The 26,077-nt window shown below is 33.2% G+C and overlaps 1 protein-coding gene across 1 annotated transcript in view; it reads right to left on the bottom strand.

Moving 5' to 3' along the window:
* Window positions 1-26,077, bottom strand: part of FBXL17 (F-box and leucine rich repeat protein 17) — a 562,873-nt gene that overhangs the window by 503,634 nt on the left and 33,162 nt on the right. The window contains 1 exon segment of the mRNA XM_017855637.1: window positions 22,423-22,554. Within this exon segment, the coding sequence (XP_017711126.1) occupies window positions 22,423-22,554 (132 nt within the window).

Below are 26,077 nucleotides of genomic sequence, written 5' to 3'. Positions count from 1 at the left end.
AAAAAAAAAAAAAAAAAAAAAAAAAAAAAAAAAAAAAAAAAAAAAAAAAAAAGAGTCAGAAGTAGAAATAGAAAAGCAAAGAATCAACCTAAGGAAACAATACAGTAGTAATGACAGGTGAAATACAGGGGATAGAAGTGAACAGTACATAAGCAACAGCTAACATTTTCTAGCCTATGAAACCAAAAGAATCTACTCATTCAAGAATTACTTTTGAGCAACTACCATGTGCCCAACACTCTTCTAGACAGAGGACATAGCAAGGAACAAGGAAGATAATCTCCCCATTTCCACTGAGTTTACACTTTAGGGGTGGAACATGATAAACAATAACACAGAAAAACAACTGATACTATCAGAAGATTTTAGACAAGACCTAAAAGTCCTTACCATTAATAAATTGAGCATCAAAATTAAAATCTTGCACTCTTCAAAAGACACTATTAAAATGAAAAGATACACACACAGAAAAAGTAATCACAATGCATACATCTGACACAAGAACTTACATCAAAAATATAGAACTCTTATAACCTGATAAGAAGACAACCAATTAAAAAAATAGGCAGAAAATCTGGCTGGGCGCAATGGCTCACATCTGTAATCCCAGCACTTTGTGGGGCCAAGGCCGGCAGATTACTTGAGGCAAGAAGTTCAAGACCAGCCTGGCCAGTAAGGTGAAACCCGTCTCTACTAAAAATAAAAAATTAAAAAAAAAAAAAAATGAGCTGGGCATAGTGGTGCATGCCTGTAATCCTAGCTACTCAGGAAGCTGAGGTAAGAGAATCACTTAAACTCGGGAGGTGGAGGTTGCAGTAAGCCAAGATCATGGCATTGCACTCCAGCCTGGGTGAGAGAGCAAGACTCTGTCTCAAAAAAAAAAAAAAAAAAAAAAAAAAGGCAAAAGATTTGAACAGACACTTTACAAAAGAAGAGATAGGAAAGGCTAATACGCTAATACATATGTTAAAAGGTACTCAACATCATTAGACACAGGGATGACAAAATAAGGTACCACTCTACACTCACTGAGAGTCAAAACCACAATAAGATACCACTACACACCCACTCAGAATGGCTAAAATTTAAAAATCTAAAAATAATACCACCTGTTGGTGGGGACATAGTAGTGCAAATGGAGTTCTCAAACACTGCTGGCAGGAGTGAAAAACGGCACAACCTCTCTGCAAAACTCATCGTTTTTCACAAAGTTCAAGTTAACCATACACTTCCCAAACAACTCAGCCAAATCATTCCTTAAAATTTACTCAAGAGAAACAAAAGCTTTCGTCCATTCAAAGACTGGTTCATGTGTGTTCACAGCAGCTTTATATGAAATAGTTAAAAACTGGAAACAACTGAAATGTCCATTAACAGGTAAATGGATGAGCAAATTGTTGTATGTCCTTACAGTGGAATGCTATTCAGCAATAAAAAAGCAATAAACTATGATATACATACGACAATCACTTAGGAATTGTTGTCAACAATCTTTGATCCAGAAGTAAATCCAGACTTAGACTAAGGTTGACATAAGAGAAAGCTAAGCCAAAAAAAGTCAAAAAGAACTAGCTCCCTAAATGCACTGTGGAGACACTGAATTAACTCAACCCTAAAGCCTGAACTACACCTCATCACAATTCAGTTATAAACCAATAACCTTTTTATTGTTTAAGCAAACTGACTAGAATTTTCCACCATCAGGTAAATTACAGATTATGTGATGTAGCTCATATTTAATGATTTCAATATTTGCCATTTAATAGTAAGATGATTTAACTGCAAAGAATGATTCGTGGCAAAGAAAATGACAGACACCAAAGGAAAAAAAATGAATGAACTGGAACACCTACTGTGGACATGTTACTAGGAGTAAAAAATATAAAAGATATAACAAGTGTAGGCAGAGTTTTGAAAACAACAAGCAAACACTAAGGTTAAACATGACTCTCCAGAAATTCCCAAGATGAAAGGCTCACTGAACCTCAAAAACATAAAGCAACCATTGGTTACTTTTCCCTCTTGCTAAGTACTCAGTAAGAAGACCATTCACTACCAACAAAGCTCTGGCAATAATTCCAGGTTTCCTTTGGTCATGAAGAAGAAAGAAGAAAAATGGCAGTTGGGAAGTTAACAAGAGGGAAGCTAACATTTGTGAACAACTATTTCCCAAGATGCTTTGTTGGACAGTTTACATACACTAAGTTCATTTGATCTTCTCAACAACAAAATAGATTATATTGTCTCCAATCTATACATTTAAAAAATCAAGATCCAAGGAGCTTAAATGCTTAAGAAGGAACCTACAATCTGTAAAATGGTAATACTGGTATTGGAATCTACATCTGTCTGACACAAAAACTATCTTCCCATAAACCACTTGATGAGGATAAGCCCCAAGAAGTTTGCCACTGTGTGTCCCTTTGTCTGGCCTGGCCTTAAGGAAAGCATTAGTTACTTCCCAAAAGAAAAATATGCTCACTAATGATATAACCGAGTATATAGTATCGAACATTTTTTAAAGCATCTTAACATCTTAAGTCTGTTTATTCTTATCTCTGAATCCAGGTATTAAACTATTTGGTGGTCTCAGAGAATGACAGCAGCAGACATGGACGTTATTTAAAAGAAAAAACAAAAACACTAGGAATGGAGATGAAGAGAAGTATGTAGAAAGACATGCCTCTTGGTTTCATCAAAATTATCAACAAGATAACATAAAAGGGCAGGAGAATATGAAAATATATTCTTCTGATAGAAAACCATCGAAATTTAGGGCTATCGTTTGTGATAGGAAAAAATGAAAAGAGCCACAGTACCCATCAATGATGAAATGTTGTAGAAGAGAAAATGCAATATAATTTTTGAAAATAGGGACAGATACATGCATGTTGGTATGTGTATTAAAAGTTTTCTGAAAATAATCACCAGAGGAATTAGCAGAAGGCTTTCAGTTTTTATTTTCTACTTTTCTATACTATTAGAATTTTAAAATATGCACATTTTTTATGAGAACAGGAATTATTTGGGCCTCTTTCTTATATATCTCAATACATTATAAAACTGCCCCAAGTATACATTTTTAAATTATGAATAGCATTCAATATTTATCAAGAGTTTTGACAGGTAACTGACTGAAGGGAAAATCTAATCATTTAACATGTGACTAACACTTTTACGTATATCTGACTTAATCCTAAAGTAATAATGTTATTCTTATGCCATAAATGAGAAAACCACCTCAGAGTCACTTGCTAAGGGTCACTCAACTAAGAGACAGAGGTAATTATCCCTCCTTTGATATTCCCAATTCAAGCTCCAAGGTGCTTTTCATTATACCACAATTGCCCATGCAAACAAGAAGGCATTTTAAAGTTAAAATATACTTATGTAAGAACTTCTGTTTATATTTAGGTATATCTTGTCTCTTTCCAAAAAGAAATTGAGGCACTTCTTTCTGGAAATAAACCCTATAGGAGAAACACAAGTAGAAATAAAATTAAGGAGAAAGTAAAAGAAGCATTTTCCAAAAAGTTGTTCTATAATAAAGAATATAAGAAAGAAGTCCTGAATACTTTGCCTTAGATGGATTACTATGTGTTTCTTGGTTTCTTAGATGTCAAAGCAAAGAGGAAAATGACAACTATACATTTTAATAAAATTCACAGCATTATCATAATAAAAGAAAATAACTGCTTAGAAGTCTAGCTTTCCCGAGTACTAAGACCAGGGGGAATACTTAACCGCAGGTTCTCATAAGGGAGGACTCACAGGATACAGTGGAAAATGTCCCTAACAATAAATAAACATCAACTCAATAGAATAATGCCAAAACTCAGTTGACTTCAATTCTTCAAGTATCGCTACCTATACATTACCCAAGTACTACCGTAACTCAGTGAAATAAGTCATTAACAGCAAAATGTCTTTATAAAAAATTATCAGAACAAGTCATTGTAATGAGCACACCACCACATAAAATAAATATTATGTAAGTGCCATCACTTTCAAATTCTTACTCTTAAAACACAGTATTCAATATATGAGAGGTGAACAGTCCAGGCTCAGGAAGAGTGGTTTTGATACTAGGTGTTACTGTCCTCCCTAGCAAGCACTTAGATAGGTAAATACAACATAATAGGAAATTACTCCTATGAGTTAAAAGTTACTATAAAATCAGTAGACTAGCATGGCCTATGGAAAAAGGGTCTGGAATCGTACTGTTTCATATGTGGTTAGTATTCAATAAATACTTAATGCATGAGAGAACAGTAGGATATGGGGTTACAAAAAATTGACTGAACCACACAGCTAATAACCATGAAGTAGCCAAAGACTATGGATCCAGGATCATACTATCTATAACAACAGAACCATATATGCCCTAGCTTTCAATATAGTTTTCTAGGGTATAAAATAACATCACACCACTCTCAAATCTCTGTCTCTTCTCCCAAATGTCATAAGGAAATAACTGCTATGAATCATGTGATAACTTTTTTCCATTAAATTATTTAAATGACTGATCTACACTGAGAAAAACCAATAAGCTATACCATTTTATCTTTATAAAATTATTTGACATTGTTTTAAAAAGCATGCAAGGGATTACTGTTTAGCTTCTTCATATGTTTAAAACAATACTGAATAAACTTCAATGCAATCAATTATGTGAAACTTCTCAAACTACAACCCAAAACCTTCTATGCCAACTGTTTTATTAATAATTCATAAGCAATCTCACCAAGATATATTTTAAAGAACACATACAAATCGACAAATACAGATTTCCTAGAACACTTCGTAAAGCAAAGAAGTATAGTCTCAATATAAAGTAACAAGGGGACAAAAAAACACTCCCCTTCTAAACACACATTACCACCTTATATTATTTTATACATACACACACATCATCATCGCACATGCACACACATACATATGCCCATATGAGCTTTCCACTTAGATGAAAATCTCCTAAAAATTGAGACTGGTACAAAAATTATTCTATATCCTGGTGAAACCCCGTCTCTAATAAAAATACAAAAACAATTAGCTATGTGTGGTGGCGGGCACCTGTAGTCCCAGCTACTCAGGAGGCCAAGGTAGGAGAATCGCTTGAACCCAGGAGGCGGAGGCTGCAATGAGCCGAGATCGTGCCACTGCACTCCAGCATGGGCGACAGAGCGAGACTCCGTCTCAAAAAAAAAAAAAAAAAATGTATTTTATACTCCACATCCTCGTAAATACAATCAATCATAACTTGTTCAAAAGGAAAAAACATCTATTGTTGTCAATGTTAAGAAGTGTTAATTTCATCTCCAGTAAAATTTTATTAATTAGCTCACTCAATATCAAGAAATCATTAACCATTCTGAGTACTGAGTATTCTTAGTTATAACCAACCACATTTCCAAAGGACTAGCAAAAGTATGAAGGCAGATATGAGCACATATTTTTTTATTTTACGTATACTACATGTTAAAAATGGAAACTGGAGAAAACCCCATCTGTAGTGAAAGCAAATATTTTGTTTGGTTTGATTTTACCAAAACTGTGTATGAGATAAATACTAAGCTACTGACCAATTAACTAAGCTGTTACAGAAAAAAAAAAGACTAATGTTTTTTGCAAATTGGTAGTTTTGAAATCCAAGTCTTAAAGTCAACATGAATATTTAATGTGGTTTTCCATTTTCTCCTTTAAAGTTGTTATTAAATCAATAGCACTTCCAGCAATCAAAGAAAATTAGCACATTTTATCCTTATGAAAAATTACAATGGTTGAACTTACTAATGACACTACACACTGCTAAGTAAAACATAAAAGTCATTTGGTAAGCATGAAATTCACAAACTGGGAAATGACTAGACATTCCTGACCAACTACACCTGTCACCTAACACAGTAACTCTTCTAACCCGTACATCATGTCACAGGAATTGCTAAAATTACAACAAATCAAAACCGGAAAAAAAGACCTTGTTATCCATATTTATGAACATAACTTATAAACTGAAAATGCAAAATGCAAGAGATCAACATATAGATATCACATATTCAATCTAAAGATCTGAAATAACTTGACATGAAAATATCGTAAAGAATATCTTAAAAGTTAGAACTGAATAGTATCAACCAGTTCACCAGTGACCTCCTTGGAAACTTATTTGATTAAAAACTAGTAAAAACTAAATAATGTGTTGATCAGACATATATACAAATGTAACAAAATGAAAAGAATGATAAATATAAAATTCAGGATAGCAGTTAATTCTGATTACCTCTGAAGGGGAGTCAAGATGAGAGAAGGAAGGAATGCATAGGTAGATGAAAGTTATTGATAACATTCTAATTAATAGTATGGATGGGGCATTCCTGAGTAAATGTTTAAAAGCTTTTCGATAAATTAACTTTTATAATGAAATAAGATTATGCCTGGACCAATTACCAGAGTATATCATGAACCAAAGATTGTAACTAGTAAAATTCTATGTTGCCAAGGTCCATTTTGAAAACAATAATTTATATTTACTTACAGAAATTCACCTTTTATAAATGTTTCTTCCTAACATTAATATTAAAACATCAACAAACTCCAATCTTTTTAAACAAATATTCAGATTAAAAGAAGGACTGTGGGAATTACCTCAGAAAACCAAAACCAAAATCATTCTTCTCCCTAAATCAGAGTAATACTCTCATATTGGTTTCAGTTACTATCCCTCAGAGGTAGTTCAGGACAAACTGTTTGTTTGTTTGTTGTCGTTGTTGGGTTTTTCTGACAGAGTCTCGCTCTGTCACCCAGGTTGGAGTGCAGTGGTACGATTTCAGCTCACTGCACCTCCACTTCCAGTGTTCAAGCAATCCTCCTGCTTCAACCTCCCGAGTAGCTGGGATTATGGTTGTGCACCATCATGTCCAGCTAATTCTTGTATTTATAGTAGAGATAGATTTTCACCATGTTTGACCAGGTTAGTTTCGAACTCCTGACCTCAAGTGATCCACTGCCTCAGTCTCCCAAAGTGCTGGGATTACAGGTGAGAGCTATGTGGCCAGGGCAAACATATTAAACAACAATCAAAAGCAAAACCGAAAAAAAAAAAGAAAAAAAGAGTCTATAGTTAAAGAGTATGAAATGAATCCGTATTAAGATCTTGTAAATTTCAAAAAGTTTCAAAAATAGATTTAAAATCTTGTATAAGAAGTTCTAAATCAAACCACCTTAAAATGAGAGCTGAAGCAAAACATACAATAATTTATAAGCAAATTTTGCTTAAGTCAAACCAGAAATATCAGTATATATATTCAACATATTATTCTGAAATTTCCCAAGCATAAAATATATTTATAGCTAACAGTAGTCTATAAGACAAATATTAATGTGAAGACAATGCAACATAATATATATTGTTTTGTATTTACATTTCTAAATACATAAAGGAAGAAGATTTAAGGTTACCTAAAGTATCAAAACCAAACATGAGACTTTATGCAAAGATGGACAAATTACTAGATTAAAAAATCACTTTTAAAATGCTTAAGTACTAAGATTCTTTATTTCAAATAAACTCTTACATCCAGAATTTTGAGGACAAAATGACTGTTAACTATTTACAAACTTGAATAAAATGTGGCAGTATTTAAAATATCAAAGGTTGAGACACTGAAATCTAGTAGTGGTCAAATATTTGCTCTTAATGTAAAGGAAAACAATATAACTGAAATTTTTAGAAATTGTCAGTTGTCGATTTATCCACACAGGAAGCTAACAAAAGACAAAAATATCATCCTTCTGGACTTCAGTCACATACTCTAAAGATGAAAGGGCAGGGGAAAAGAACCATACATACAAAAACCCCAGTGAGATTGTCTCTTTAAATTTTCTTCAATTGAATAGATTAGAAAGGGTTACCTTAAAAGAAAACATAGTAATAAGTACTTATGTGCAAAGAGTTAATTCAGATTTATTCAAAATTACTTAGTGAGGTAACTTCCCAAATTTTACAATGAAGAGACCTACAATGTGCCAAGCTCAGTACTATGTACTTTATATCTACCATTATATTTTACAAATGAACTAATTGAAGTTACAATTAGAAGTGTGAGAAATGTAGCCTGATGACTTGTAAAGCCTGACCCACAGTGCTATTGGAAATTGCTTATTAGTAGCATTTCCAAATATATAGTGATAACAAAGTCAGAATGAGTACATTTTAATACTCAACAGAATGACTTCTAAGTAATTAAGGTAAAAAAAAAAAAAAAAAAACACCTAAATTGCCCAAGAACTAGGAAATAAAAATCTCTGTGTTCCAGTTAAGCTTCCACTCTGACTTCTAATTCACTGTACATCAAAGAAAATCAACTGGCCCTGACACATAAGGACTATTCCCTTCAGTGATCAGGCAGGTGTTGAGGCCAGAAAGAGAGCCTATTTTCCACAGCCCTTTACCTTGTTTGATCACTGGTTACTTTTGATCTGACACTGCCCTCTCTCTAGTAATGACTTCCCCCTCATAGACCCTACCTCACATCTGTCAGAAAGAATAAAGGGCATCAAACTGAGACCTGACAACGCCTATGGGCCATGCGATGTGTTGCCAACAGAATGTTCCCCAGCTCCCACAATTTTCAATTCAGTTTCTTTTGTTCTGGTAGGTAGAGGGTTAGGGTACCAACGACAGCAGAAAGGATTATGCACCAACTGTGAAACCAAGCCTTCTTGAATGTGTATCTTTTATCTTTGCTTCTTCATCTTCTTAAATGCTGCAAACTTCATGGTGGTTACTATAAAATACATATTCAACAAGTGCAATAGAAAGTTTGTTTAAAATCCTTGTCCAGGAGAAAACAAAGGACACAATGTATTGTAATTCAACTATAAAGCTTAAAGGAAAAAGTTTCAAACCCATGGTGTGAGATTAGTAAAGGCCGGCTGTCAAAGTGCATGTTAATAGTAAATGAAACCACCGAAGTTTTACGAGGACCACTACTTAGTGGGTACTGCCATTCACTGTCTAAAAATGGAAAAGTTCCCTAAAACAATGTAAGTATTCACAAGAAGCAACCATTTCAATTGTTAAATTACAAATTCTACATATTGGTGGGAGAATAAGGTAAAATCGAAAATAAATTCCACTAGTCTTGTTTAAATAATGTGGTGAATATATACAACCTTTTCTTAAGGCACTGATAGTACTAGTTTTAAATGTTATAAATGAGAAAATCAGATCAAATATCATTTTGATATCATTTTACTCATAATTTTCAACTATCATTAAAACATTTTGAGTTCTTGAATATAAATATTTGCACTCTCCCACCTCCCACACACACACACACACACAATGCTATATGGCTCATTATCAGGCATGCAATAAAGAGATTTGTCAAAAAGCAGGCTTAGAGGATAGTATGACTTTCAAGGTTAAGGCACTATCTTTAAAAAAAAAATAGGGCTTTTTTTAAATTTTGAAAAGTAGGACAACAGGAAACTGCATGATTATAAGTTACAAGCAAATTTAATGTAAATATAGCATTATAATGCATAAACACAAATAACCTTAGACATGTACTAATACAGAAGTTCAGAGATGGAGGGTAAGCACTAAGGTGATTACAAGTTGATTCCAGTATCTGGAAGTTCATTTTTACAATAACTGAGAAAGGTATGCCTTAACAGAAAGGGAGAAGCTACCCATGTCTAAAGAATTAACCTGTGACACTAGGCAAATGCACACACTAGACTGACAATGATTTACCACTATTGAAAACCAGATGTGAAATACCTCCTATTATTATACTGATCAGCAATTAGCATAATTATATACTTCTTAAAAAAACCGTTTTTGACTGTAATCTAAAAACATGATAATATAAAGTATATTAGAAAATGTGATTGTTTTAAATAGATTTTAATGTATGAAAATAGATTATTCTTATATACTTGGACTAACTTTACAGCAGAAAGCCATATGGGTATACTAGAAAAAGATATTACTTCTAGAGGGGAAAAAAAACACAATTTAATCCAAGGATAAACAATAGTTTGGCAGAACCAACACTTGTCCACTTTTTTACCTTCTCAAGTTGTCCAAATGTCACTTAATCCTCCAAGAAAATGAATAAACAAACTACATTATTGTAACAAAATATCTATCCCTATTCTTGGGCATTCTTTTCCCATTTTGATTCTAAAATTGTTAGAACATATTAAACAAAAAATATATATGGGAAGAATTTATGAAATTAAAACTAAAATTTTATATCAAGTATTTTTTTAAAAAACACTTGCCAGTGTAACTTCTGCATGATATATTACTCTCAAGGCATGCAATGCCAGTGTTCTGAACTAAATTTAATGCCAGATTTGGTGACGCATTTGATTGGTACCAAGCAGCAAATATCTATCAAATATTATATTTAATATCTACCTCTAATTACAACAATAAGTCAAGCTCTTCTGAACAAACTCAACCACAGAAGCAACTAGTTAACTTTCATCTTTTCAAGAATCAGGTAATTAAAGTATGACAAAATAAAAGAGACCACACTTATTAGCAGTCTTGAGAGATTTTTGTTCGGGTTGCCTGAAACAGAAGGATGAAATACTGAAACAAACCAAATATCTTCAATGAGATGTACAACCATGTAAATGAAAATATATAATAGGTAATTTGTAATAAAAATGTTTAAAGACATTAAGTTTCAAAATCCACTTTTAAGAAATCATTTCCTAAAATCTACCTAATTCTTAAAAAGAACACACTTATTTGGGATTTTACTTCTTCAAACTATCATTGCCATTCTTCTTGTATGAATGCTAAGGAAGAATCACTTGATATTGGTATAGAATAAAGTATATTTCACCAATTCAATTAATAAAAATTAAATTTTATGTCCTAAGCGCTATACTTTTACGTACATATTAAAGTATGAATGGTTATGTTTAAAGTTACTGACATGTGTCTCATTTAAAATGTGATTTTAAAAGAAACTCTTCCTTCCTTATCTCAAGAATTTTTGGCCAGGCATGATGGCTCACGTCTGTAATCCCAGCACTTTGAGAGGCTGAGGCGGGCAGATCACAAGGTCAAGAGATCAAGACCATCCTGGCCAACATGGTGAAACCTCGTCTCTACTAAAAACACAAAAATTAGCTGGGCATGGTGGTGCATGCCTGCAGTCCCAGCCACTCAGGAGGCTGAGGCAGGAGACTCACTTGAACCTGGGAGGCAAAGGTTGCCATGAGCCGAGATCGTGCCACTGCACTCCAGCCTGGGCAACAGAGTGAGACTCCATCTCAAAAATAATAATAATAATAATAATTTTCCCAGAACTAAACCTAAAGGACTTAAGTATATAAATGGTTCATCTTCATTGGCAGTCCTTTTCAGAAAATTTACAATTCATACATAGAAAAAAATTTTATTTTTAAGAAGTTCTAACAACTATCTATTTAATCAAAACCCTGAAGAACATACAGGTTTCTTTAACCTGTATGCAAACAAACTCATTCTTATTCTAAGGAGTTACACTAGGAGACATTACTGAACTAAAACTCTCAAACCTACAACAAATTATTAACGGATTAATAAGAAGTAACTAAATACAGGAAGCTGACAGAATACAGGAAAGTAAAAAATGTGAGGTAATTCTCAAAGAGTATTTGCAAAAAAAAAAAAATATTCACCTGAGCTTGAAGGTAGTAATGAACACATTCTGGAACAAAGATAAGAAGAATGATAAATGAAGTATAGAAAGTAAAAAAAAAAAAAAAAAAGTAATGAGACAGAGACTAGTAACTGAAGAAATCTTTGAAATGAGCCACTACACATTTCTGAAATGATAAAAACAGTATTTTGGAAAGAGCACTCCTGGATTGTAGATATGATCAATAAGAGTCAACCCTTAGAAACATCTCAGTTTGTGAGTGAATTCAGAGGAATATATACAATGTATATTTAACCTTTCATACTTTTTTCCATTAAATTCTTCACACAAAAAAAACTTCAAACAATGAAAAACTATAGAATGTATACTAGATTACATGATGAAACTGCCTACAATTATATATGATAAACAGAGATTCATCAGTATACTAATAGAATAAGAGTATATGTGTGTATATTAAATTGTGTCCTGCAACAATTTAAAATGTATGAAAGAGCAAACTACAAAATTATCTTCAAATACTTACAGTAAATATTAACCTAGTAAAAAGATATGGAAATGTTATCATGTTCTCAGAGGAGTTAAAATGAAAAGCTAGCAGAACATGATGCAAATAATTTTATAACCTCTAGGCATTCATTTGGACATTTAAGCAGTAATGAATATAAACATATGCCTTCTTCTTTATATTCTCAAAGACATTCGGCAAAAGGAAAATAAAAGAAAATTACCCAACTATAGTTCAATAAGAAGGACTCTGATTTACAACTACTTTTCTTTGTATTACAATCTCAATATATTTATTCATATGTCTTATTAAGTGAACGATAACCATCTAGATTTTATGCTCCAATCAAAAATAGCCAATGAAGATCTGGTAACAGACACTACAAATTTTTTACCCCCAAACTCTCCTGATGTAACTTGAGTACTTCTACCATCATACATTAGAAATCCAAAATAATGAAATATGGCAGCCACTAAATAAAAATACTATACTGATACAGTCTGCAACCTAGATGTGGCTACACAAACTAAGATGCAACAGAAGAAGGGTTGGAAAAAAAAGTATCAAAACAGTATGGACTTACCTGGCTTTTAAACTTCTTGGCTATTAAAATCTAGATGATATAGCCAACAACAACAACCAAAAGAATCCACCCCAAAACTCACATGACTATTCATCCTTCTACTGTCTATTAGGTAACTTTATGTTCAAACCTTTGAAAATAATTTCAAGAAAGACAGTAAGAAAACCAACCTAATATGAGTAAGTAAAATCTGTAACACTAATAGGAACAGTACTTAACACAGGTTTAGATAGAAATATCGCCTGTATATCTTTGCCTGAAGACAGGGTTGTCTGACAAAGGCCCAAGTGCCATAGGACATTCACAATAATGTATCTTTGTGATAAGGACTACAATAAAATGATGGAAAAAGTGCATCCTATTACCTGGAAGTCAGATTCAACTGAAGTTTGTAGACTATATTTAGAAAGGCAAATCTTTATTTAAAAAAGAAAGAAAGAAAAAAGGCTGATTCTCCAATTCTCCTTCCTTTAAGCCTAGTCACTGAAATAACTGGGATTATTAAGTATTGGATATCCTAAAACCCTAGAACCTTATTATTGTGGATAAAAACATAAGTCAAAACTTCTTCCTAGATCCAAATAATACATTTCACTTGTTGACTGACAGGCTAGAAAGGTAGTTCAGGAACATACCCTCATAAATGATAGGCTTAATGTACTACTAGCATGCCACTACCATCTAACTCTTATAAAATTTCTATTTGCTAAGCCTAATGAATCAAGTCTTTATCTCAACCCACTATCTCCTGTGGCCAACACTTGAGCACAAAGCCCAACACTGCACTTCCGCACTTGTATCTTAGAGATAATTTGTTTTGCTTTAAATCTCTGATTTTAACAGGTAGTCAAAAAAGAAAGCAAATAAAATCAGATTTTATTTTAAAAAAACACGACTTAAACTACAGACTACATATGTGGGGAAAAAAGCACTAATAAAAGAATTACACTAAAATAATCTACCAATTATGAATTTTAAACCCAAAAGAAGCACTCTAGAATTTGATACATAAAAAAATATATTTTTAAAGAATACTTAAATACTATTTGGAATTTCCTATTTTCAACCATAACAAATTCTGCATTATCCACACTGGGATATCTTTATCTGAGTTTTTAATACTAAGCTAGCTTCCTCCTGAGATCCTATTTGCATTTGGTCATCTCCTATTATCAGCTGATGAGTCCCCAGAGTTTGTGAACTCATTTTAATATTACTAAACTAATATAATTAAGCAGGTAAATCTGCTGGGTAAAAAATAATGCATTCCAAAGAAAAATTGTTTGGATATCATCCAAGTCACTGCCTGTCTTCTATACGACACTGGCACACAGGGAAAGAAAAAATACACCTTCATTCTTTATTGCTCTTTATGCCTTCAAATAATAGAATATAACTCACTTATGTTCCTGCCAACATATCTGATTTTAAAACAAACAAACAACCGAAACACCCTTAAGAGAAAGATACCAATAGACTAAAAAGGGAGTAAGAGGATAAGATCTAGCAAAGAATTTAAAATGAGCAAAAATGTATTGAATGAAATTATACTGTCAAAAAACTTGTTTTAGGTCAGGCATGGTGGCTGATCGCTACAATCCCAGCACTTTGGGAGGCCAAGAGAGGAGAATCACTTGAGCCCAGGAGTTCGAGACCAGCCTGGGCAATATAGTGAGACCCTGTCTCTACTTTAAAAAAAAAAAAAAAAAACTTGTTTTAATTGAAACTATATCTTTCAAATACCACTTTAACAAAATAAAACTGATTTCATTAACAGTAAGAATGTACAAGTCAACATAATTCTGACAACAATTATATTCTAGTTGATCAGAAGTGCATGTTGTTAAAGACAATTATCCCCCCCCCCAAAAAAAAAACCCCTTGAGTACATTAGTGACTTTGGCTGGATAAATTTGATACACAAAGAATGCCATCATTAATGTGCTAACTAGGTCAAAACAATTTACTTACTTGAAAAGTGAAAAAATGTTTGACTCTTTAAACTATTTTAAGCTTTTATTTAATAAAATATGTCATCAAAATATTTGAAGTGATACATTTTTTAAAGCATGCTCAATGCAGTAGTAACCCATCTGTCCCTAAATCAACATTTATTGAATGTCTATTATATTCCAACACTAGGAGGGATGAATAAAAAGATGAGTACATACTCCTGGCCCTCAAAAGAGTTGACACTCCATCAGCAAGATACATCTCTAAATCATGATTTCAATTACCAGTAGAGAGTGATTTGACATGATCTAGAAAAATTTGAAAATGTACATATCTTAGCACCATATTATATATACTTCTAGCATATGCCCTAGAGAAACTCTTGAAGATGAGCACAAGAGATTTATACAATAATTTTATTGCAATACTGCCTCTGATAGTAAAACAGTAGAAGCAATGTAAGTGACCTTCAACAGGGAATGAATAACCAGGAGATTTATACATATAATAGACTACTAACAATGAAAAAGAATGAATTATATTCATTATGGCTAGATCTCAAAAATAAAAGTAAACATGCAAATTGTAGACTCATATATACTTTGTGAGACCAGATATTTAACCATACGACACTAGATATAAATTACATGTGACCACAAACTAAATAATACCACATGTCATGGTTATCCACATACATATTAAAATATTTTTTAAAGCACTTTACATCATCATAGCAGCTGCTCTGGAAGGGAACAATGGGACAACAGTATGAATGTAAGACAACAGAGACTTGAAGTTTATTTGTTTTATTAATTCAAGCAGCAGCAGCAGCAAATTTAATAAAATATTAACAACTGTCAATTTACATGTGATGGGCATACAGCTGTTATTACTCCTTTTGTATTCTATATTTTCTTAATTTTCAAAATAGGAAAATAAAACAAGAATTAAAATCTGATCACATTTCACACTTGCTAAAATCTCATGCTATCATTCTTATTACTTTCAAATTTCACAGCATGACACTGAAAAAAATTTAACAACCCGGTCCCTTCTTTCTTTTCCAAACCAAATATGAATACTTCCCTACTATCCAGCCTATCAACCTAGTGGCACTGTAACACTCACCACTTATTAAGCATTTCCCATATTTTTCTGATGTTTTATCTTTGTTAATGCTCTTTCCCATTACTGCAATTACCTTACCCTAAAATATGTCTGCTTGCATATTCATCACATCACTACATGTAATTCAAAACTCAGTTCAAATATCACTTACTATTTATAAGATTTTCAGATTCCTTCCTTATCCCTCACATAAGAATAACTATTTTTGCAATTGGTGTTTCTATAGCACTATCATGAGACTAGGATCTTCTCTCTTTGGCAGTGTAACTCTTGTTTAATTCTTCAACACCTCTCACAGTGCCTGGAACATAGTAACTGTTCAAATGCTAATGGAACTGAATGAACATCTGAAACAAATGTTAAGGAATAGAGTACAGAGTTACCAGTTCATGAATTCATTAAAATTGCCACTAAATCTTCTGGACAAAAATCAAATGGTACTAGCTTCTGAATCGAAATATCACAAAAATATAAAACACCATGTTTGCAATACAGAGAAGCTTTGTATAAAATACTGCAATTCTATTATTAATTATATTCATATTCATATAAGATTAAGATCAACACTAAATACTAGCTTTCCTCTTTGATAATTTCAGTAATTTTCCTAGAAAAAGTTTTAAATACACTTCTGCTGGTACTTGCAGCTTCTCCTGCAATCAATTACCACCCTAAAAAATGATTTTCTACTCATGCTAATAATTAACTTCTTCCTTTGATGTCTCACATCACTGGTCAACAAGTGTTTTAAAGGGAGATAATGTCTTTTGGAAGTTGCTACTTGGTTCAAAGGTGTGTGGATTAGCATTACAGGCAATATATCCATGCAATCCAAAGGGCTAGCGAAGAAAAGTTTGGGAATCTTAACAGTTTGGGTTAGAATTTTGGCTTTGACAGCTACCTGTTGTTAACTTCTTTATGCCTCAATTACCTCACTGGTAAAATTGGATAAAAATAGCTACCTCATATGATAGTTATGAGGATTAATTATACAAAACAGCATAGTACCTGGTAAATTAACAATACTCAATAAAAGATAAATTGTATTAAATATTTTCTATTACCAACAAATGACAGCAAAATCCTGAAATGTAGTTGCTATAGTCTAAAGGTTTGTGTACCCCCAAAACCCATATGTTGAAATCCTAACCTCCAAGATGATAGTATTAGGAAGTGGGATCTTTGGGGAGTGATTAAGTCATAAGGGCAGAGCCCTAATAAATGGGACTAGTACCTTTACAAAATAGGCCACAGGGAGCTTGTTTGCCTTTCTACCATGTGAGAAGGTGTCTATGAACTAGAAAGTTAGCCCTCACCAGATACCAAACCTGCCAGTGCCTTAATCTTGGACTTGTCAGCCTCCAGATCTGTGACTAACACATTTCTGTTGTTTGTAAGTTATCCAGTTTATAGTATTTTGGTACAGCAACCCAAATGGACAGAGACAACAATAAGATAAGGTTCAATATCTCTAGGTCACCTCCTTTAGAATGCCACATTCAAGTATCACTGTTCACTGGAAACTACCATTCTGGGTTTAAGTAAATGCCCCATCCATTAAGAGAGGAAAGAACACTGAAGGCAAGTATATACTCTGGATGATTTTGGAGGCTAAAGTGAGTACTTGTTCCTTTTGTATAAAATCCCTCAAAAATGGAAATTATTTATGTCTGGTATTACAATTAAACTCACTTCACAAGGAATATTTGAGAAATAAGACATAAAGACTATAGTAGGGGGGCTAGGGTTGTGGACAACCAATCTCCTTAATATATTAACTCTTATATATAAACCCATTAATATATTAACTCTATGGTGAACAGTAAGAGTCAGGAAATGGAAGCTGTCACATAATGCTGAATTAACTACTGCTATTTAAACTCTTGATACAAATGTTTATCTTATATACTACTCTAGTTTATTATCAAAATGGCTACCAATTTTTTCACCTAACTGCTACAACAGCCTCAAATCACAGCAAAGAGAAAAAAAAAACTTAAACTGTCAGTGGCCAACAGGTAAAATCAGACTAGGTGACACTAGGCATTGATACAGCCCAATTCAAATTAGTAAACTGCAGAAAGCAAATAATAGGCTTCAATATCCTCTCTCCTGATAGAAGAGGATAAAAACCTTTATTGAAGCCTTCTTGTGTTTTGTGGCAATGAAACCCATTTGGTGCTTTACCTCTTAATCTCATTTAGTCTGATCCTCATAAGAACATATATGAAGTAGTATTGTATCCTTTCTGCAAGGAAGCAAAACAAAGTGCAAAAATTAAGATAACTAAAGCAAGCCACGTGAGTATGCATCAAGGTTTTAACTGAGTTCAGTGCAACTCAAAAATGGTGTTTGCCTCCATCTCCCCTTAAAATGCTTTCAGCCTGGGGGGTGGGTGGGGGTAAAGCCTGGAGAGGTGAATTTGATCCTGTATCATTCATGTAAGCCTCCAAAGGATAAAATTTAAAACAAGATTGTTACAGCAGCAGCCAAAGGACTCTAAGAGAAGTCACAGAATTATAAAACTAGTAAAATATCAACTAAGAGATTGAAAAGTAAACATTCACATTTAACTTTCAAGAAATCAACTTTCAATTAGGAAACTTTAATCATTTCCCTATAACTTTCTGAAATCTATTCATAGTACATTACTATTTTCTTGACAACTGAGTAATCTATAATAGTTTACAGCCCAATTATTCAGAGTACAAAATGTAAAAAATAGACCAAATACACACGTAACACATACAGATCTACATCAAAAATGCTTTGACATAGGACATAGCACAGAAGCTATTTTTGGAATAACTCATAAAATTCCAGTACTTTAAAACATCGGCCTATATAACAAATGACACATAATCTATCTGACCTCATCATTTTACAACGGAATAAAAAGCCACCCAAAGAGCTTCTCTGTCCAAAAAGTAGAGAAGCAGAATCTGGTACAGGGAAATTAAAGAAGCAGAGGAAATATGCTTAACTGAGGTTTCTAGATCATTAATAACTATATGCTTAAACTAAATATGACTTAAAAATAGCTTTGTGGTATGCACTATTCAGAAGTGATATAAAACCTATCACTAGAAGAGAGAGACACATACAATATGCTAGACCCTCACTGCAGTTGTACTCCTCAAATCTATTTGTATAGTCAACGTAAGAGTTTTACAGCAAATGCAAACTATACCTATGTAGGTACATGACACTTGTCTCACTATTCTGCATCTAAGGCCAGGCGCGGTGGCTCACACCTGTAATCCCAGCACTTTGGGAGGCCGAGGTGGGCGAATCATGAGGTCAGGAGTTCAAGACCAGCCTGACCAACATGGTGGAACCCCATCTCTACTAAAAATACAAAAAAATTTAGCTGGGCATGGTGGCTTACACCTGTAATCCCAGCTACTCAGGAGGCTGAGGCAGGAGAATCTCTTGAACCCAGGAAGTGGAGGTTGCAGTGAGCTGAGATCGCGCCATTGCACTCCAGCCTGGGCTATAGAGCGAAACTCCGTCTCAAAAAGAAAAAAAAAGAAAAAAAATTCTACATCTAAGTCCTCAGTCCTCTGCTTCACTATAACTCATTTAAGGCATACCACTGTCCTCACTTTCCACATGAATAAAATTTCTCCCTCATAAACACAAGAATCCTTCCTCTATTCTCAAGTTTATCTTACTTAAACCAGTGCCACAAATAAAAATGTTCTACTATCTTACTACTTTGTGTAAAATGGTAAGATCATCCTGTAGCATTGTAAACACAATTTTTTAAAATAACTTAAGAAGAAATTTTCCCATTAAGGTTACATAAAGAACAAAAATGTAAAATAAACCATAACATCAGCAGAAACCATCAGCAGAAACTTATAGAGGCATTATATCCTTATAGTTACATCAAGGACACAAAAGCTATGCCACAGAAATACACAAAGACAATGCTGCCATCTAAAGGCCAAGATATAATATGAAAAGATGCATGTATACTCAAATACTACCAAAACAGCTTGATAGTTTAAGTTAGCAAAGTTTATACGAAAACTATGCCACCATTATTTTTAGACTATGCAATTAAACTATAATACTCTTTTTGAGAAGATTCAGTTTATTAAGAGAATTAGCAAAATAATTTGACTGATTATCAGTATTTGTCAAAGCATAGGTGAAATTCTTTTGGTATTCTTTCTGACAGTGTTCTCTGTACGTACCTGTATTAGTTGCTAATTTAAAATATTTGCTGTTACATTACTAAGAATACGTGTCAAAGTAAAAACATTCTAATTACTTAAAATTGTGGCTTTGCTAGTATTTAAATATTTCTCCTTATTTCATCAATTTTAAAAATACAAACTTCCTATGAGAGGTTAGGTATCAATATCTCAATAATCCAATAAAGAGTTCAAATTATTCTAAATTTCCTTTTCTAAGAAACTTAAATGGGAAGAACTGTAGTGAATGAGCCTTTAAGACTTAGCAAAATTACCTGAAATTTCCAATGAAATGAAAATGTTTAATAAAAAAACTAAATACAAAACTGATTCCCTTAGCATTTAAGTATATAACATCTTTTAATGTACCAAAATATTAGGAAAATCTAATGTGAACATAACAAGAACCTTCAAAACATAAACAGTCGCTTTTTTGGGAAACCATTGGCTAAAAATTGTTTGATGTGCCAATAAAACTATTTCTCTACGTTTACTCAACAAGAAAAATATGAGTCAACAAATATCCTATTGCTTGAGAAATAGAAAACTTCTAAATTGAGAACACCATCCTTTAATTTACCTTGGATGTAAAGTGCAAACCAAAAGTTAGATAACAAATACAGTTGTGATGCCATAAAAACTACTATGTTTTACATGTCTCCTATAAGTCAGAGTTTGTACTAGACAATTTAAAGATACAGTGTCATTTAATCCTCGAAACTATAACTAGCAAATAGAGATCAATAACCTCATTTACAAATGAGGTGTAAAGAACTCAAGTAACTTTCCCAGGGTCACAATGCAAGTGAGTGAACACCAGTATTCAAAAATTCAGTGTCTCTAACACAGACCTAACTTATCTTTACAAAATCCTACTCTCTCAAGAATGACTATTACATAATAATTATTAAATGTTATGAACTCCAAGGGGCAATAAAAAGATCTCTTCATTTTTGAAATACAACTAAAAAAGCAAGTCTTCTTTGTGGTATACTACACATTCAAGACTACCCTGACAACATTTTCAAATACAGACATGCATTGCTTAATGACAGGAAAATGTTATGAGAAATGTGTCACTAGGTAATTTTGTTGTGTGAACATCACAGAATGTACTTAAACATTCTACGAGCTAACAGAAAGCCCTGGACTATATGTTATAGCTTTTATTGTTCCTAAGCTGTCAAGCTGAACAGCATGTCACTTTACTGAATACTGTAAGCAACAATACAATGGTATTTCTGTATCTAAACATAGAAAAGGCAAATATACAGTATAATAATCTTACACGACCACTATTATATATGCTGTCCACTGTTAACTCAAAAATTGTTACATGGCCCATGACTGTATGTATGCTATTTTTCAATTTGAAGAACTCCTACTGGTGCCCCTAGTGACAACTTTTCTTTTAACTGATATGATGTACCTATCATATAAAAATGTAAATGCTTTGGAATATTATTCAGCCATAAAACATAATAAAGCTCTGATACATGGTAAACGTGAATGAGCCTTGAAAACATCATGCTAAGTGAGACACCAGAAACAAAAGACCATGTATCATGTGATTCCATTTATACAAAATATCTAGAATAGGAAAACCCATAGAGAAAGAAAGTAAATTAGCAGTTGACAGGGACTAGAAGAAGGGTAAAATGGGGAGTGATAGCTAATGGGCACAGGATTTTTTTTAGGGGTAATGAAAATATTAAAAAATTTGACATTGGTAATGACTGCACAACATGGTAAATATACTAAAAGCCGATAAGTTGTACACTTTAAAGAGTTTTGAAATGTATTTTATGTTAATTACCTCTCAATAAAACAATTGTAAGATTTTTTAAGCATAATACATTAAATGCATCTGAGTTATCCATGCACATGCTTAAAATATAAAATCTATGTAATTCCCATATTATATACTCTAAATTACTGAATCCCATTTTTTATGATACTAAGTAAAAGGCTCTATTTTACAAGAGTACATTTTTCTGGACAATAAAAAAATTCTAACTGTCTAGAATTATTATAATCCCTAGAGATACCAGAAAGAACTAAAACCATAGACTTATGTTTGACAAACAAATTTGATTTTTCCAATTTACCAGTGTTAGTTCACGGTCCACATTTAGAAAAGATGCATCAGCACATGCTAATGAGGGATTTTTAACATGCAGGTACCACACACAAACACCATCTATTCAGTTAAAAGATCAATTTATAAAATCATCACTTTAAAAGAATTTTTGCTTTTGATTAAGTAGTATTTGAACCATCACAAGACAATAAGCAGAAAAAAATTATAAATATACTTGAAAGAATTCAAAGGTTAGGAACAAAATGAACAACACAAGGATGATAACAAGTACTTACTAATTTGTTTTCCTGCATGTATATCCTTTGTAATTTCAGACAGCCCTTAGCTATGACGATCATGCCTTCATCTGAGATCTTGTAACACTGGCCGAAATGAATATCTTTGAGTTCTCTGCATTTTGAGCCCAGCTGTAAACAAACATATTTAGCTGAATGCTCAAAAAATAACAGAGGCAACATATTTCAAGTGAGATTTTCATATAATTTTTTGAAAATAACCATGTCAGAGTTAAATATTTATGTTACTTGTAAAATAAGATAGAATGTAAGCAATCCATAATTTAAAACAGTAATGTATAAACATTTTTAACCTTCTAATGTACCTCCCTGTTTCAACCAACTCATATTACAAGCCCGCCAAGGTATCTGTATTCCTTAACAGTTCAAAATTACATATTTATTACTCCAGTATTTCTTTTTTAAAGACAGGGTCTCACTGTGTTGCCCAGGCTAGAGTGCAGTGGCTCAATCACAGCTCACTACAGCCTCAACCTCCTGGGCTAAAGAGATCCTCTTACCTCAGCCTCCTGAGTAGCTGGGAGTACAGGTGTGTGCCACTACATCTGGCTACTTTTTAAATTTTGTTGTAGAGCTAGGGTCTCACTATGTTGTCCAGACTAGTCTCAAACTCCTGGCCTCAAGCAATCCTCCCACCTCAGCCTCCCATAAAGTGCTGGGATTACAGGTGTAAGCCACTACACCCAGCCTCTCTAGTGTCTTAATAGTGAGGAAAAAAATATAATACTTAAAGGAATAAATTATAGCATATTCATAAGACTGAGTATTATACAACCACTTAAATTGGAACAAAAGTGACAAAAATGTATGTAAGCTGTTATAGTATAATCCAATTTTATAAAGAAATTATGCATAAATGCATACATATGTATTTGCACACACAAACGGGACTGAAATACATACCAAGGTGTTCACAGTGGTTAATTCTGATTAGTGCATGAGTTTTTATTCCCTTCTGCCTATGAATCTTCTCTAATTTTTTTAACAAACATTGCTTTTGTGAGAAAAAAAAAACTTACAAGTTCTGTCTCAAGTAAAGTAATGACATCAGAAATACATGTGAGTTCAGTTACTTTTCCAGGGGTGGTGATAGATATAAACTATATTATTATAATCTAGGCTGCACTACTACCAATAACATATTCCTACAGAAATGTAAACTCCATGAAGTCAGCAGATTATCTATTTTATTAAATAAGGTATCTCTGGTGCCCGGTATCTTATACTTAGTTGACACTTAATAAATATTTGTTAAATGAATGAAAAGGCTGATCAGGATTATGTACTATAAAGAAGCTCATTTTAAGCGGGCAAATACAAGAAACCATGATTGTGGCCTCATACACTACTAAATTCCACAGTTAATTCATGGGTTCTAACTGGCCCATGGAGAGAATTCAGGGGTTTCAGGAAAGCAGATTTTTTTAAAGTACATGTTCATTTTTTATGTTATCCTTCAACTGAACTTTAGCCCTTCCTTATTATATGAAAAACACTGCAGTAGCTTAGCAATACCTGAGACTTTGTAAGCAATCGAAATCAAAGATTACTTCATATATCACTGTTGCAGATACCTTGAAATATTTTTCATTAGTATTCATCATGCTCATTAGATATCAGATTTTTATTGAATTCATTAAAAAAGGTATATATATTTCTACGACAAATGTACAATGGCATGTCACTATACCTAAGCAAACGAAATCCAAAGCCAACAGTGGGAAAAGCAAAGAAGTCTACTAAAGAACTCTCAACAGACTCACATATGTCTGGCAGTGAGGCTGCAGTTGGGGCTAAAAATACTAGAATTCTTGAAAGTCTGTTGAAAAAGTAGTTAAATCCTCAGATCACCTCCCCATTACTGCACAGTCTGACCTTGCCTTTTTTCCCACAATGCCAAAACAATGTAATCTCTGGAGAGAGGAAACCATAGGGTTTTTGGACTGGGGTATACCACACATAGCTGAGAACCAAAGCACAATGGGGAAAATATGGGGATTTGTGAAAGTTTATTCAGTGAAAACAGAGGAATTCAAAGAAATATTTCTATCCAATTTTCCAGAATGAAAGGGTATCAACTTCCAGACTGGAAAGGGCTTATCCATGTGTCCAGCACAAATAATAAAAACAGACACATTGCAATGCAAATCATCATACAGTTTCAGAAACATGAGTTTAAACAGATTCTACAGACTTAGAGAGATAAACTTCATAGAAAGGATTAGGATGAAAATGCATCAAACTTCTTAACAAAACTAAAAGAAAGCAACAGTCCAATGCCATCAAATTCTGAAGATAAATTATTTCTAACCTAGAATTCTGTGCTCGGGATTCAGACTATGAATTAAGTGTGAAAGTAGAATTAGAGATGTTTTCAGACATACAAGTTATCAAAAGATTTACCTCCCATATACAATATATCAGGAAGGTATTGGAATCTGTGCTCTATAAAACACGAGAATACACCAAAGGAAAGAAAACATGACATCTGGGTAACAGAAGATCTAACCCAACAGCAAGAGAATGGAAATCTTAAGGATAACGGTAGTAAGATACTAAGATGACCACTAATGCAATCACACTTGTATACGAGAAGTCCAGACTAGACTATCCCAGGCAAATCTGCTTTAAGGCAGTAAATGTAATGAAGTATTCACATATAGACATACTAATGCAACTGGAGGAAAGCTTTTGTCTTCATTAGTGTTAAGAGTATAAAAACTAGGTAAAGAAATAAAAAGACATTTATTAATTGCAATGAAAACAAAATGCTTTAGAGAAAAAAAGGTAGGTACATAATTATAGAATGTAAATACTGAATACTTATTTAACAAAAATTATAATAGAATTATATTGGAAGGATGAGAGGATAACACACAGGGAAGGAAGTATAAGTGAGCTAAATCCTTACCTTTGATAGCAAGGAATCAGCAATAAACAGTCAAAAGTGAGTAATTTTTTTAAAAAATACAAACAGACATGGCAGGGGAAAATGTTTTCTCATTCTGTAGGAAGCCAAACTGGTCTGATTCCCAGTCTCTTCACTGATTATACTGTATTTAATAAACTGGATATTTTCAGCTCGTATGTATACTTCTTCCCCTCGTGAATAAACTGCACACAGGGAGCAAGCAATCTTTGCTTCTCTATTTGGGGCCACTCTGCTGGTTAGCCTAGTCAATGACTAGTCAGTTAGCCAAACTCCAGAGTCAGGTTAACAATCCTATTTAGCACTGTTTGTAAGCAATATTCTCCACCTTAGATTTTCTGAGTGCTAAAGCTGACATCTTGCTCCTCCATCACTATTTCTTTGCCATACTTATCAATCTCACAACATCCTGTGCAGTGAATAGGAGGCCTCATGAGACCTCAACAGTTAGTACACCAGCTAGAAACATGGAGAAATAAAGGAACAGAATCTATATATTAACAGAAAGAATAAGTGTGGTTTTTGGTGAAGTCTCAGACATCAATGTGTGTGGACAAGTTGGTAGAGCCTCAAGTTAAGACACGTAAATCACAGCGCCGCAGACTGGTAAAATAATTTAAACTGACTACATGGTGTTTTGACATTGAAAAGTAGCTTTGGTGGCTTTATCTATAAGGAAATGACTTTTCATAGAGGCCACATGGC

This window comes from Rhinopithecus bieti, unplaced genomic scaffold (genome assembly GCF_001698545.2).
Source record: "Rhinopithecus bieti isolate Rb0 unplaced genomic scaffold, ASM169854v2 scaffold_39883, whole genome shotgun sequence".
In the NCBI taxonomy this organism is placed as follows: Eukaryota; Metazoa; Chordata; class Mammalia; order Primates; family Cercopithecidae; genus Rhinopithecus; species Rhinopithecus bieti.
Note: the sequence above shows the minus strand (reverse complement) of the source record. Positions and strands in the feature narration are given on the sequence as shown.